General features: G+C 40.4%; 1 protein-coding gene across 1 annotated transcript; it reads left to right on the top strand.

Moving 5' to 3' along the window:
• Window positions 1-6,511: 6,511 nt before the first annotated feature.
• On the top strand, window positions 6,512-6,973 carry LOC135213272 (uncharacterized). Its single transcript, XM_064247253.1, has one exon. The coding sequence runs from the start codon at window positions 6,512-6,514 to the stop codon at window positions 6,971-6,973; it is 462 nt and encodes a 153-aa protein (XP_064103323.1).
• Window positions 6,974-16,402: the final 9,429 nt, after the last annotated feature.

Here is a 16,402-nt window from a genome sequence, read left to right as displayed (position 1 = left end):
ACTTTGCATCAATATTTACTGCCGAATTAATAGCCATAGTCTCTGCCCTAGATTTAGTTCTTCAGAGTAGTGACACTAATTTTGTCATATACTCGGATTCTAAAAGCACTTTAGAAGCTATCAAAAGATTTAATAGCTTTCATCCATTAATCCAAAAACTTCAGGAGTCGCTTTTTTGTATATATTGTCTGCGTAAGTCAGTCTCTTTCTGTTGGGTTCCTTCTCACGTGGGGATTCACGGAAACGAGACTGCAGTCAGGGAAGCGAAAGCTGATAGCGCTTTGCCAGAAACAGCCTTCAGGAAAGTGCCTCATACAGACCTAAATTGTCCTATTAGGTCTCATATATTAAGTAAATGGCAAGAAAGGTGAACTTCTCCTCTTCTTGCCAATAACAGTAAGTATAGAAGTATTAGGGAAAATATACAGCCGTGGCCTTCGCCATTCCAGCTTGACAGACGAGCAGAGGTTATTTTAACGAGGTTAAGGATTTGGCACACTTATTTAACCCATCAGTTTATTTTAGAAGGAAGCAGCCCACCAGTGTGTGCTTACTGTGACGAGATACTAACAGTGGAGCACATTCTGATGGTTTGCCCCAGATATTTTAACCAAAGGGAAAGATATTTCCAGGGTAAATCCTTTTCAAATATCTTGGGAGATGAAGCAGTCATTTCTGCTCTCATCTCCTTTTTAAAATGTATAGAAATTTTTAATAATATTTAGATAATTTTTCATATATATACAGATGTTTAAAGACATTAAACTATTTTTAATATATATTACTCTTCATTAAAATTCATATTTTTAATTTATTAGTCACATCTAATTTTATGAATCATTTCTTTCACTGATTCATTAATTCATTTACCATAATTCAACTTATTTAACCTTCATTACGGCGCTGAATGGCCTTCTTGGCCCCAGTGCCTGGACTTTAGCCCTAAATATCATACATCCATCCTGAATATCTCTGTGGCAAGCTTTTACCTGGTATTTTCTAGAACCAACTCGGGTTTTCCATGACAGTTTGTGAAATGGATAAGGGAAATGACAAACTGTACGCCATAGTCCATCATGGCTCCTGTTTTCTAGTTCAGTTGGTGAATGCTACTGATATTCCAGTTTCCACTGCACAACGTATATGGGAATTCCCAACATAATCTAGCATTGAGGACAGAAAAGTCGGTGGTACTTTGGCTTGTTATCATGGCGGAAGCTTAATGGGACAGTATTAGTACTAGTCTAGCCCATTGGCGATTAATTATATCGTTTATCAATATAATATTCTACCACACACTATAGAAGTGGGTGTATGTAATACTTTGATACTCGGATGTGACGCGTAGATAACAATCCAAAGTAACATCGAAAAGTCTTAAGGTAGGTTTACACCTAAGCACTTTTGTGTTGCAGGCTGTTACGGTGCGGGACCGCAAGAAACCGCACGAAAATTGACGCATTGGGGAGAAAAAAATTACCGTTATTGGGCGGCGTGGCGCGGACCCGTGCGGTGTGTTACTGGCACTTTACGGCATGTTGTTGCGGTGTCTAGCGGAGTGTTACAGTGTTGGTGCAGTTTTATGGTCGTTGATGCTATGCCAGGGCACGCACACTTGTGGTTTTGTTACTCCGTGTATCGGTGTGTCTTGGGTGTGTCATGGTAATCACTTTATAGCAAAGAATGATAAGTTAAAAGAAAGGAAAATGCATTTTCTTCAAGTAGGTCTGCAACCAGAAGGCATTTGCGTACGTGTTGGACGTGCCTGTTCTTATGATTATTCTAGAATCACCAGGTAGGATATGGAACTCAACAGGCGCCGATGTGTCGTCAGAAAACGCCGCGTATTATGATGTAACTATTCGCCTAGATCCTTCTAAAACGTTCCTGTCATCGCGGGAGTTTGTGTCGTTCGCTGGAGAGATCATCAGTGAGAGATCCTCAGAGAGAAATAAGAGAAGGAGGAACAGACGAAGGATAAGAGAGGAAGAAGGCGCATGAGAGTTTGATCGGAATTGCGTCAAGTCGTCCAGTCAGAGAGAGAGAGAGAGACAGAGATTTTCTGACGTTGAGCAAGCCTTCAGAGAAGAAACGTCCTACAAGTTGGTTTTGAGGAGTAACCTGCCCTTCGAGTATCAAGAATAGACATTGCTTTCTGCAGTATGGAGTCGAAGAAGACATCTAAAGTTCTACAGCTCCCCTTTGCAAAGCCATCGCTGCGAGCATTGATTTTTGACAGCTGCAAAACTGGCCAGCAAGTATTTCACTTCCTCGCTGTCCCCAGTTCACGTGTTGTATGAGCTCATTTGTATTATGTAAATAGGAAAAACCATTCTGCATTTATCTTTGTTAGTAAGCTTGTAAATAACCTTTTGTTCTGTTTGTGTTTCTTTCTATATTTGTATCCCCAGTTTCAACTGTTGGTGTTGAATCCCTTTTGTTTATTATAATATCGAACCTGTAGTGGACCTAGGAGTCTGTGACATTATTGGCGACCTTTGGCCAGGGTATTCGGCACAGTAACAGCTTGAAATGGGGAGAATATAGAAAGAGCCAGAATGAGTGAGATGGTGAGCACATTCTTCGTTTTCTGAGTTTATTGAGTCTGGTAAGCCTCTAGGTCTAGAGGGGAATGATCCCCGTGAGTATGTTGAAAGGAAAGAAAGAGAAAAGTATGAGAGAGATGAAAGAGCGGCAGAGAGAGAAGTGATGAAAATGCAGCAAGAGAGAGAAGCAATGAAAATGCAGCAAGAGAGAGTAGCAATGAAAATGCAGCAAGAGAGAAGCAATGAAAATGAAACAAGAGAGAGAAGTAATGAAAATGCAGCAAGAGCAAGAGAAAGAAATGTTGGTAATGCTGCAGGAAGAAAGAGAGAAAGTACATATGCATGAGCAGGAAGAACGACAGAAAGTACGTATGCATGAGCAGGAAGAAAGAGAGAAAGAACGTATGTATGAGCTGGAAATCTCTCGGTTAAGGCAAAGTACTCTTAACAGTTAGACAGGCGCGAACGAAAGTGGAGCTGATGGTTTAGGTATGAGTGCAGTATTGAAATTAGTACCAAAGTTTGATGAGGAAGATGTAACGACATATTTCATGTGTTTTGAGAAGTTAATGGAAAGAGTAGGTTCTCCTAAAGAAATGTGGACTATATTTACAGTCAGTTTTGAGTGGTAGGGCACTTACTGTGTATAGTTGCATGTCTAAGGAGGAATGTGATGATTATGATATTGTGAAAGAAACTGTTCTTAGTGTGTACAGGTTTGTACTGGAGGTGTACCATAAGAAATTTAGAAGTTTGAGAAAGGATGAGAATATTATTTATGTAGAATACGGTAAGAAGTTAGAAAGGCTGTTTTTTGATTGGTTAACTTCCGCTAAAGTTGAGGATTTTGATGGTTTGAAGAACTTAGTGTTGTTAGAAAACTTCAAAGATAACGTATCCCCTGAGATTATGCTTTATATAGAAGATAGGCGAGAAGTATCTTTTGCAGGAGCAACTAGGTTAGCAGGCGAATATAGTTTGACTCATTATCTAAGTGTCAGTAAGAAGCGAAATGATCCTTCGTCTGGTAGAGTACAAAGCAGTAAAGGTTTCAGTTCTAGTAATAGCAGTGCGAGTAAAAGTGACTATTCCTGTTATACACGCAGAAAACCTGGTCATACATCTAAGGTTTGTAAGAGTAAAGTGGCATCCAGTGGCTCAGAATCAACTTGTTTCCAATGTAATGGGAAAGGGCATTTAGTGAGAAATTGTGCAGGAGAAAGGAAGGACGTTAAAAAACCAGTGTCTCTAGTTAACCTTTCGTCAAGTAGGGATGATGTGATGAGAGAAACTAGGAAATTTTTAGGTGAATTTCTGTCAGAAGTTGTAGTTTCCTCTCTTGGAGGAGTAGATTCGAGAAAAGTAGTCTTGCTTCGAGACACAGGAGCTGCTGTCTCACTGATTAGGAGAGGGAGTGTGCCAAACAGGGCAGAAATCAAATGGAAGAAAAAGTCATGTTAGGTGAATTTCTGAGCACTTGTGTTCTTTATTCAAGAATGTGAATCCTATTGTGAGGGACATCCCAGTGCCTGAAATGGTAGTAACTAGGTCAGGTTTAGGTACAGGCATAGACTATGGTCATAATTTGTTCATGGATTCGAATGAGAGTGAGTTCATGGATTCGAACGAGTGTGATAGAGGTGGCGAGGTTGATCTTGGCATAAGTGTGGCTGAGAGACCTGATGCTATCGGTGTTGGCAGTGATAGCCAAGGGGAAGGTGTAGCTGTCGAGGGTAATGTAGTCGATAAAGTGGAATCAAGTAATAGTTACAGTGATGAATTAGGCACTAACCTTTTGATTAAGGATGAGCAAGTCAAGTTTCAGAGAGAGGATGAGACACTTAACCCGAATTTTTGAATGTGAGCTGAATGATGATCTCAATAATGTGAGTAAGGAAACGTTTTGTTTGAAAGACGAAGTTCTGTGTTGTTATGTTCGTCCTTAGTCAGGTAGTAAAGAGGAAATCACCGAACAATTAGTGGTTCCTAGCTTAACTAGGAACCACTACATAACTAATCTAGAGTATTATAAAAACAATTTAAGAGATGCTTGGAAACTAGCGAAGGAAAACGAGAGTGGAAGTCAAGGGGAGACTAAACGGAAACATGATCTTAGAGCAAAAGAAAGAAGTTTCTGTATAGGAGATGAAGTTTTAGTACTAGTCCAGAAAGAAGGTCCCTCTTTATCTTATAAGTTCGAAGGTCCTTTTTCAGTGTCAGAGAAGAGGGGGAATCTAAATTATGTAATCAAGATTGGTAAGCGTAGAGCAAAGTGGATGCATGTAAACTTGCTTCAGAATTATAAAGAACGCCCTGTGCCGTGGCCACTGCCCCTGTTCGTAGTAGCGGTGTCACAGAGAGGAGTTAGTTTTGAAATAAACTCAAGAGTTGCTTAAGAATTTCCAAGTTTTAATCAGCGTTCAGAAAACGAAAAATTAAGAGGAAAGGATAATTTTATAGCTGATAGCCTCTCTAGGGATTTTTCAGAATGAGTATCCTGATGACCGTTTTCTATTTTGTCACGAGTAGGTGAGTGAATGGAGAAGTGTGCGTGTTTAACTGGATTAAAGCTTTATGCAGAATTGTTCCCCTGCTGTTTGATTCTAGTTTCTTAAAAAAAAAAAAAACAGTTGATTTCATTTTTTTTCTTTTGGGGGAACATGTCATGGTAATTGGTTTATAGCAAAGAATGATAAGTTAAAAGAAAGGAAAATGCATTTTCTTCAAGTAGGTCTGCAGCCAGGAGGCATTCGCGCACGTGTTGTAGGCGCCTGTTCTTATGATTACTCTAGAATTGCCAGGTGGGGTATGGAACTCAACAGGCGCCGACGTGTCGTCAGAAAACGTCACGTATTATGATGTAACTATTCCCTTAGATCCTTCTAAAACATTCCTGTCGCCTCGGGAGTTAGTGACGTACGCTGGTAGGCCCCGCCCCCAGATCGCTGTATGTATACGACTGACAGAGTAGGAGAGAGAAGAGATCATCAGAGATCAGCAGAGAGATCATGAGTGAGAGATCCTCAGAGAGAGATAAGAGGAGAAGGAACAGACGAAGGATAAGAGAGGAAGAAGACGCACGAGAGTTTGATCGGAATCGGGTCAAGTCGTCCAGTCAGAGAGAGAGAGACAGAGATTTTCCGACGTTGAGCAAGCCTTCAGAGAAGAAATGTCCTACAAGTTGGTTTAAGGGGAGTAACCTGCCCTTCGAGTATCAAGAATAGACATTGCTTTCTGCAGTACAGAGTCAAGAAGACTTCTAAAGTTCTACAGCTATTCTTTGCGAAGCCGTCGCTGCGAGCATTGATTTTTGACAGCTGCAAAACTGGCCAGCAAGTATTTCACTACCTCACTGTTTCCCCAGTTCACGTATTGTAAGAGTTCATTTGTATTATGTAAATATGAGAAACCATTCTGCATTTATCTTTGTTACTAAGCTTGTAAATAAACTTTTGTTCTGTTTGTGTTTCTTTCTATATTTGTATCCCCAGTTTCAACTGTTGGTGTTGAATCCTTTTTGTGTATTATAATATTGAACCTGTAGCGGACCTAGGGGTCGTGATAGGGTGGCTTGCATTGTTGTTGCGGAGTGCGCGCACATCTGCACAAAACACGACGTGGAACAGTGCATAATTGTTGCACATGCATCGTGCCACACTGTGCCGGATATGAACCTTGGGTATATATAGAGACCTGCCAAGCACATCCTTCATTCCACGCCCACCCAGCATGCAATATGGACCTGAACAGCCTCTCACCCCAGGAGACCAAGAGATTTTTGGTAGCTGTCCTGTGTCTCTGGGCAGTCCAGGTCATTGGCGGGTTGAGAAGATGTACTACAGTGCCACTGCCACCTGCGCAATTACGCTGAAAGGACGGCAGGGCAGGGTGGATTTGGGCTCGGGAGTGGCTGACACGGCGACAACTACATGGAGAGTACGACCAGCTACCCCAAGAACTGAACAATGAGGACCGCAAAGGACACAAGCACTTTTTACACATCTACCCTCGTGGCCTTCTCCGATGCAAAGTACAGGTTCCTGTTCATTGACATCGGTGAAGAAGGTACTGGGGATGGAGGAACCTGGCAGAAGTGCAACTTGGCCAGGGCCATCACAATCAACCGAGCAGGACTCCCACAAGACAGAAATCTGCCCAACGACGACGAACCCATCCTCTTCCACATAGTCGCCAATGATGCCTTCGCTCTCAAGTCGTGGATGATGAAGCCCTACTCCCACCAATCACAAGATCCCACTGAACGATTATACAGCTACAGATTATCTCATGCTCGTCGTGTGGTGGAAAACGCATTCGGCCTGCTGCAGATGAGATGGCGAGTCTTCGGGATGACGATGCAACAGGATATACAGGTATGCAAGAAGATAACTTTGTGTGCATGTGTCATGCACAACCTGGCACTGTAACGCTACCCATGTGCTGGCACAGACGTCGACCATGAGGACCAACACCATAACAACGTACCAGGTACTTGGAGGCAGGAGTCGCTGAACCTCATGGAACGACTCGTGGCAAGAAGGGGCCTGAACTACACATGCCAAGCGAAGGCCGTCAGAGATTACCTGGCCCAGTACTACTCATCGGATGCAGGCGCAATGGAATGGCAAGAGCGAATGGTGTTTCCTCGAGGACAACCAGCTACTGACGACTAGAGGACCCAAAGAACTATGTAATAAAACATAACCCAACCAATGTACATAATTATAAATAAAGATGATGATGTATTTTTCATTGTTTTATACTCCCATACTTTTGTATTGTCCTAAGAACTAATATCAATATTAATATAATAAAGAATATTGGAATGATGATTGGTACATATAAAAAATGATGTTGGAAAATAATTAACTGAAAGTAACAATTACAATGAGAAGCAAATGATGGACATAACAAAAATACTTACTAAACAAACATGAAAAGCATAGAATTCTAAGAAAATGAACATGAAAAGCATAGAAAGTAAGAAAATGAATAAGAAAAGCATAGAATGTAAGAAAATGAACATGAAAAGCATAGAAAGTAAGAAAATTAACGTGAAAAGCATAGAATGTAAGAAAATGAACATGAAAAGCATAGAAAGTAAGAAAATGAACATGAAGAGCATAGAATGTAAGAAAATGAACATGAAAAGCATAGAATGTAAGAAAATGAACATGAAAAGCACAGACTGTAAGGAAATGAACATGAAAAGCATAGAATGTAAGAAAATGAAATTGGGACTTGGTTTATATCAAAACATTTTCAACTGCAAATATCATATATTATCAACTGAGGTCAATATGTCTTTAGTCTGTAACTGATTTTTCATTGTTCCCCTGTTAATAACTATGTCCAGTCAATGTTAATTATTGTTTCATTATCATATTTGTATGTGTTCATGTTCATTTGATCATGTTCTCAATATTATATTATTGTTCTTTACCTTGTATGTTATTATATCATTTGATGGCCATATTTATTTCATGTTACATTTCATTTTATAGTTCAAGTTATTTTCCGAGTTCTATTTATTTCATATTTCATGTCATCATTTCATGTAGATTTCCTGTTATATTTCCTCATGTTATTATTCTTTATGGCCATGCTTTTTCATTATTCAATTTCATTTCACCCAATCATATCATCATATATATTCTCATGACATATAAATTAAGCATCAATACGGAAAATGTAAATGCAAGTCAGTATTTCAACATATTTGTTACAAAAAGAAACATTTTGAACGATAAAAAATGTTCAAAATCATTTAATATTACGAAAATGACTAAAAAATAATTTATTTACACATTGTTGACTATCACTCCATTGATTCGGGGTCAATGTCCTCCTTTTCACCTGGGGAGATGGTCAAGTCGTAGGTGGGGGGATCCTCTCCAGCAGTAGATTTTGGGGTCGAAATACTGTCGCCAAGGGTAGGTGGCTGCAAGTCTGCCAAGAGACTGTTGACTAGCAGCGACAGCAAAGAAGTTGAAGGTCTTGGAGAGAAGTTCAGTGGTGTCGACCGTCTACTGGGGAAGAATGAAGGTGTCGATACCTGTGTTGCCTGTGTCGAGTAGACCTGCTGATGAGATAACTGCTGCTGCTGCTGAGGCTGCTTTTGAGGGAGGGGATCATAGAAGAACACAGGTTGGGGTTGAGATGCGAACCCCTGGTGTGATGATCCCTAAATCGGTTGCAGTGCAGAAGCTGTCGAATTTCCTGGTTTCGTCTGCGTTTCTTTCTCAACTCATGGGGGCGTCCAGAGGGAACAACCCCCACGAGCCATGGCCTCTTTCATCGGGGCATCCTCTCCTTCGGGTCCCTCCAAACTGTGACAAAGCCTGGTAACTTGCTCGAAGAAGGGCTACTGGTATCATCAAGGCACGTACTCCAACCTTTGGGTCAAGTACTGGACAAATACGGTGATGTCACAATGGGTATTGTCCTGTACTTGTGGCATCAGTGTGTTGATGCTTGTCATAATCTGGGTCAGTTGAGTCTGCAGTCCTTCAGTCGACTAAACTGTGTCGGCGGATAGCTGTCGCTCCTCTGGCAAGTTGGTCGATCACTTCTGCTTCAGCCGCCTCCTACGCTGGATCGAAGCTACTGACAGGCCCAACATGCCAGTGGAGGAATCCTCTACGTTGGTTCTGTGGGATGATACAGGTGCAAACCGATCGCTTGCTACTGTGGGTTCGTGGGCAATGTGACCTCCCAGGAATGCCCATGTAGTCATCACCTCCTCCTCCCGTGGTGTCCTGTTCTGTGCAGCCGACCTGCTCTTGTACTCCTTCTTCTCGATCTTCCCGAAGTCGGTATGGCGAGCCTCGAAGTACTTCTGATCTTGCTGGAAGGTGCAATTGGTGAAGTTTGCTGCCAGTTTACGCCAGAATTTCTCCTTCCTCCTCGGATTTGACCATGCATGTTCCACTTGTCATACAAGGTAGGGTGTGACTTGACGAGTTCGACGATGATCTCCTTGTCCTCTGGTGTGAACGGGTAGTCTTGTATGCCCTTCTTGCAGGGGCGGTATCGTTTCTTCGGCTGCACTACAATACCACTCAGGCCTGCGGTGTCTTGGGTTTCCACAAGTGATAGGGTTGCTCAACGGGCAGCTCTTCATTGTGGTCATGGTCAGACGTCTCCTCCTGTTGTGCAGGCTGGATGTCCTGGGTGTCCTGGGACTGCTGGATAGGCCTGGGGGTGGTCTTGCGAAGAGGCATCTTCGTGTCACGTGGCTGGAGTGTGGCTGGGTGAGCATGGCTGGGTGAGCGTGGCTGGGTGACAGAGTGGCTGGGTATCTGTATCGACAGGCTGTCAGAGCGCGAATGATGCCCTCGTGGTCTGTCCGGCTCCTTTTATCCTCCCCAGAATGCACGGCAACCTTCCATCCAATTGACCTAGGGAGACGCTGTAACACGCCGCACGCACGCCCACGTTCGCGCCATTTATTAATTGTGTATAATAGCGCCGTAAGGGCACTGCACGGCGCCGTAACATCACGCCGTAACACTCCCGCATGGGAGGTACGAACCCGCACCACACCGCACCACGTGCGGTGTGGTGCGGTGTGGCGACCGCACGTGGCGCGGTGTGGCGCAGCATCATGCGGGTTCTTACCTCTTTTGTTGCAGCGCCACACCACACTGCTTACGGTTTCATGCGACTTCATCACGCTGCCAAACGCTGCGCAGAAATTTGAAAAGTTTTAAAATCCTGGCTGCACCGTGCGACTTTAACGGTCCGTGCCAGCCACTGCCAGCAGCGTGGCACGCTTTTGGTGCGCTTTCGTGTGGTTTCTTGCTGTCCCATGCCGTAACAGCCCGCAACACAAAAATGTGTAGGTGTAAACCTACCTTTAGCTCCCCTTAACCTGCTATTCAGTGCTTGTTAATTCCATTTGGTGATTGACGAAGATTTACGAAAATTTATCTCCAGTCAAGTTGTTGTGTGTTCTGGTCTCCAGAACTGTACATTTAGATCCTCAATTTTCACCAGTTCTTGACAAGAACTACTCGTTTACTATGATTTACGGTTTGACTTTGTGCATTTGTCATATTACTACTGACCATTTCAAGCCCTGCGATGCATAGGTTTTCTTAAATATCTTTTTAAATATCAACTGTATCTTCCTGAAAATTTGGCACAACATGTTTTACACCTTCCGCTAATATATGGCAATATAATTAAGTACCCTGAATGAATAATTAAGGCACTTTACTTGGAAAATTTTCAATTTCCTCAGTATTAGTTGTAAATATATGAACACCTGTCGTTGGCTTAGCCAAAGAGTTAGGAAAGAAGCCCCGCCCACTCCTCTATTTCTTACTCTGTCTGATACTTATGAATGGAATAGTGTACTACCATATGTTTTTTTACGTTTTAAAATGTACACGAACTACCATTTATTACTGATTAGCTACTTTTCATAAAGCCATTTGTATGTTTTTATTTATCTTGTACCTTTCTTTATCTATTCCATGAGAATGGTGTGGGGTAGTTGGCAACTTTAGATTATTATTGGAGATATAAATATGGAAGGAAAAAACAGATCATCAGTTTATTTAAGTAAGATCACTATATACATTATTTTATTATATATATCCAATAAAGTATGTACAATATATACAGAAATTTTACAGATTTTGAAGTAAATTTTTGCAGTAACTATGAAAACCGCATAGACATACAAAATAAAAAACTGATGGATAAATATATCAAAACTTATTAATTACAGGACTATATATACACACGTGTAAGGATATTTCAGCTCACTCCCCATCACTGTCTAAAAACAGATCGTCTTCGTCATCACTGGCGACGTTGACAACGACTGGATCTATGCAATCCCGGACGTTGTCAGTAAGCTAGTATTCGTTCTCGAAAGCTTGACTTCGTTGGACAGCTCCTTCCCACACCTGTTTAGTGACAGCAAGCCTTGCTTCCTCCAATCTGGCGTTTAGGTCTGCCCTGGTGAAATGCCGTAACGATGAACGTAGTACATATAGCTTCACATGCGCCCATACCTGCTCGATGGCATTGAGTTCAGGATGGGCGGGTGGAAGCCGGACGACAATATAAACACACCTGAACAGCTTGTAACTTCTGCCCCTCTAATTTTCAGCGGGTATATTTTCCAGTATATATATACTCTAAATAAACCAAGAGGTCATAATAATCTCCCAAAACAATGAAACACAAATAAACTTTATTGCATAACCTAATTTGGATACATAAAACAATAATCCATAAAGTGATTTAAAAATGTAAAACACTAAACGTCATAATTGTTAACAGGGAGAGAAAGAAGCGGGCAGGCCGTTTTTCCTAACGGTGTCCGAAAGTCTCAGTCAAATGCAAAGAAAATTGGAAATATTCAAGAGTAAAATGCCATTATTAATAATTTTAGATACTTACTATGAGATTCAGGGTCTCTGTAACACGGTTTTTTGGACTTTGCTCCTTGTCAAAGCATCGGATGTAGCTGAAAGTTGACATATGTATATTTTACAACCACACACAAATTTTGTCAGCATTGTCAATAACCTAAACCCGATAGTTTTGATTTTTATAGAGTAAAAATGAACTAGCCGACGCCATGGCCAATGATTACGAGCCAAGAGTCGAAAAACATTCATTACGTAAGCAAGGTAAACAAACACCTTCTGACTAAATGTTGCCCCGCCCATCCACCAGACAGAAATGCCATCGGCTCTGAAACCCAAAGACTTTATGAATGGCGGAACGATACATAGATGTGGGTGCTAGCGTAGTAATACTACTGTAGCAGTAGTGCCGCAACAGTATAGCAGTAATATACACGAATTAAACGTTTAAACCAACTGCTGGGATCCTTGAGGATCATTTAGCACTTCTTACAACTACTCAAGAAATTAGTTTTTATAGCCAGAAGTTAAATGTTCTAATCCAACAATGCCCATGGTAGCCTTCAGTGTTATCCGGAATTATAACGAGGCGAAAGTGGGTGGAGCCTCATGAAGTCACCATTCTGACGATAATTATTGTGAAGGTTTTAAAGCCAATATACGGTTACCGGCTTATTTTTTTTCAGTAAATAGGTAGATAGCCAATAAATAAAAATTGCTTGACATTGGATTATAGCAGTTATCAAATCATCTTGTCTACTATGTTTTTGGTAATTACCAACTATTCCCTACATCTTGTCAATCTGATTGTGACCTATAAAGTAGACTGTAATTTCTTTGGAAACTTATTTTGGGAGTTAGACTAATAATGGAAGTGTTTTTGTATATAACATATTTTGTTGGTTTGTTCATTATGACAATTATCAGTGGGGAGGTTCCAGAGTTCAGAAAGGTGCACTGCTTTGCTTGTATTTAAATTTGTATGTCATTGTTGCCAGAGGTTTAGCCTTCGTTACGTACAGCCAATCATCCATCGAGAAAGAGGGAAGAAATGATGTCATAAGTTACGTAACGAGTGCGTTCGAAACCCCTTTTCTCTGAGTAAGTTGGCCCGTCTTTCAAAAAAAGGTCACTTTTACATTATAAGTACCTTAAATTTATTCAACCTACGTAGTGCAGAATACACTAAAAATTTATGTGTTGATATAATTATGTATTCTGAATAAGCGTTATATTTATGAAAATGCATAGATAAAAAGTTATTGCGAAAAAACCGTGTTACAGAGGCCCTGAATCTCATAGTAGTTATATTGCCATACATTAGCGGAAGGTCTAAAACATGTTGGGCCAAAATTTCAAGAAGATACAGTTGATATTTAAAAAGATATTTGAGAAAACCTATGCATCGCAGGCCTTGAAATGGTCAGTAGTAGTTGTCTTCTTTATTTACTATACTATTTTATTGTAACGTTCTGTTTATACGTTAACTGGTTTCCATGACGTGCAGAGGATATTTTTGGTGGTCGGTCTGAACAAAGAAACTTGAAGCCTGTCAACGGGAAGATAAATTTTTTTTAGAATAAGCAAAAACTGTCGATACACTACGCTTAGTCTATTGGATATCTGTATTCTGGATAAATACTTTAATCGTGCACCTCCCCATGAACAGGGTCTTTATGACAGACCACTTTTGTACTTCTTACCAAAATAATGAGTCCCGTCGAACAGTGGAACAAATAATTTAAAAAAAATAAATTCTTCTTTCTTTTCGAGACTTAAAGCCTCGATCCTCCACCTCTCACTCTTTGAGAAGAGAGAGAGAGAGAGAGAGAGAGAGAGAGAGAGAGAGAGAGAGAGAGAGAGAATGAAATCATTCACTTCACTTTCTCCCCTTTCCTCTCTTTCTCTTGTGCGAACCTTTTCCCTGCTATATGACAAGTACCAAAATCGCTTTCTGCTTTGATCTCGAAGAGTCAAGTCATGAAATTTAACCTTGTTGTTGAGAACAAAACAGAAAGGAAGAACTGCAGAAAACTCCGAAAACAGGAGTCGAGAGGAATTCCTGCAAACAGTATGAGAAGAATCTGTTATTGTCACTTAACTTTAAAGCTGGCTTGATGAATTTGATAATAACATTCTTCCCCTAAATGATTTGACTTGAATAAGAGACATGCCGTGATTAGAGGCATTTTTCAAGCAACGTAGAATTAAGGCATGGGACAATTAAAGTACTGTATAAATGAGCATTGCAGAACGAAGAATTATTAGCATCTGTTGTCGAAGTCATTCAATTAAGCATAGGGAGAAATGTGACTTGTGGAAGGGAACGTTAACTATGTAAGGAATAACCATAAGAGCGTATACAAAGTAAAAATATGGTTATGGAATAAAATGTTTTGAGGACATAATGGTTATTACAGTTACAAAGTAACAAGGTCTCTTAACATTTTGCTAAATTGACTGGAATCAATAACTTACATGAAACTCGAATGAAAATATTCACTTAGATTGAAAAGGAGTGTTTTACTCTGATTAGATCTCTGATAACATATTGTGTTACTAGTAAAAATCCGCTAGTGTTATTGGCTGTTTTGAGATAACCATATAGTATCCCCCACTTTGCCTAGATTTGGTGGAAAAATAGCACAGTTCTTAACTCTGAGATAAGTAGTGAAGAATGATTTTGTAAAATTTTGTAGTCTTTTGGCAATTTAAGGATACAGATCGACTTCCGAAAATAGCCGGTCAAGTTTTGAGAATCAGAGAAAAAGAGACTATATATTTGGAAACTTGAAGCCTCTCTCTCTCTCTCTCTCTCTCTCTCTCTCTCTCTCTCTCTCTCTCTCTCTCTCTCTCTCTCTCTGCTCCCAATGCTCGCACCTCAAGTATCAGACTGGCTGTAAATGTTTGTGTTTTTAAGTGGCGACTGCTTATATTAGATCGTTAAGAATTTACTGGCCACAGTTTAGGAGTTGGAAACACATTTAATGCTAGCATATACAATTATTGATATAATTTTCAACCATTTTTTGAAACTCTTACACAAAGGAAATTATGAAGAGGGATCTACCTTTCACTATTAAGTGAATGAAGAATGAATCATAGAACTTGGAAAATCTAAATTGGCAAACCAGCAATGTGAACAATTTGGAGAGGAAAGCCATTTGAGCAGTGTGGTGAGGGTTACTCATCTCAAACCAGTGCAATAATTGCCGGTAGAGAAGGAAATTGAGGCAATAAGAGTAATGGGAAATCCCACATATAAGGAAGCAGTGGATATCATCCCACCTGGAAAATTCTGAGCCTGACCGAGACTCCCACTATCTTCATGGAGACAGAATTCCTTCAGCAGAGAAGGCTGTTTCAGCGGCTGAATATAAAGATATTAGATTTTGGAAGATCTAACTAGGAAAACTAGAAATAAATCCACCAATAAACCAATCCACCAAAATCCCATTCCAAGAGAAAAACTGGGGCACAGTTTATGAGAACTCGAATAGTCTTTCCAGGAACTCGTAAATTCTCTTCCATAATAATTCAGTGGAGCTGTCAAGGGTTGAGAGCTAAATGAGAGGGAATCAAAATTATTGCCCGGGAGATATCCCTTATTTGTAGTGCACTGCGGGAGAACATCTTGAGTAATACCAACATTCCTCGCGAAAGGAATATTTGTCTTATCACTCGACATATATTCCAGGTGTTGGAAATGGGTGGAACATTAGTTTACGTGTACCGTGACACCCCAGAAACTTGGACATTTATAATCTTTTCCAAGCAGTGGCATTGCAGATTTTTCTTGTTTAATCAAAGCGCTTCCTACTCCATTTCCTTTTGGTAATGTGAATTCTGAGACGTGTTATAAGTACTCAACGAGGAAATCACTTCTCTTCAATTGCTGAAACATTAAACATAGGAATTTAAATACAGGTGACCCAAATAATTTCCTTTTTCAAAAAAGTACATTATCAGCTATTGGCTCTCTCTCCTCTCTCTCTCTCTCTCTCTCTCTCTCTCTCTCTCTCTCTCTCTCTCTCTGTATTGTTAAACATGGCCAGTAATTTTATCTGGGAGATAATAAACAGTAGATACACCAGTGATTGCTTGCTAATTATGTAGAATACAATACTCGGAGAAGAAGTAAGCTGCAACTGTCGTGGTATTTTTAAGTTCATGGAAGTTGGACTTCTTAACAAAATAAAATTTATTTCTAATGACAGACTATGATTTTCATGGTGCTTTCTGCTATCAGGTTTCACGGGCGATTATTTTTATGATTCTTGATTGATGGATTTCAATTCCACCTATACCCACATCTGTCACGTACCTATACCCACATCTGTTACCGTCCCATCATGCTTACATCAGCTTAATTACACAATACCATGTTGGCTTCCTGATATACTTCCTCTCATCACCTCTTCTGTTATACTAACACCATCCGTTATATTTACTTATGTTTTATATAAAAAT

The sequence above is a fragment of the Macrobrachium nipponense genome, chromosome 42 (assembly GCF_015104395.2).
Source record: "Macrobrachium nipponense isolate FS-2020 chromosome 42, ASM1510439v2, whole genome shotgun sequence".
Lineage (NCBI taxonomy): Eukaryota > Metazoa > Arthropoda > Malacostraca > Decapoda > Palaemonidae > Macrobrachium > Macrobrachium nipponense.
This window is presented reverse-complemented; position numbering and strand designations above follow the sequence as displayed.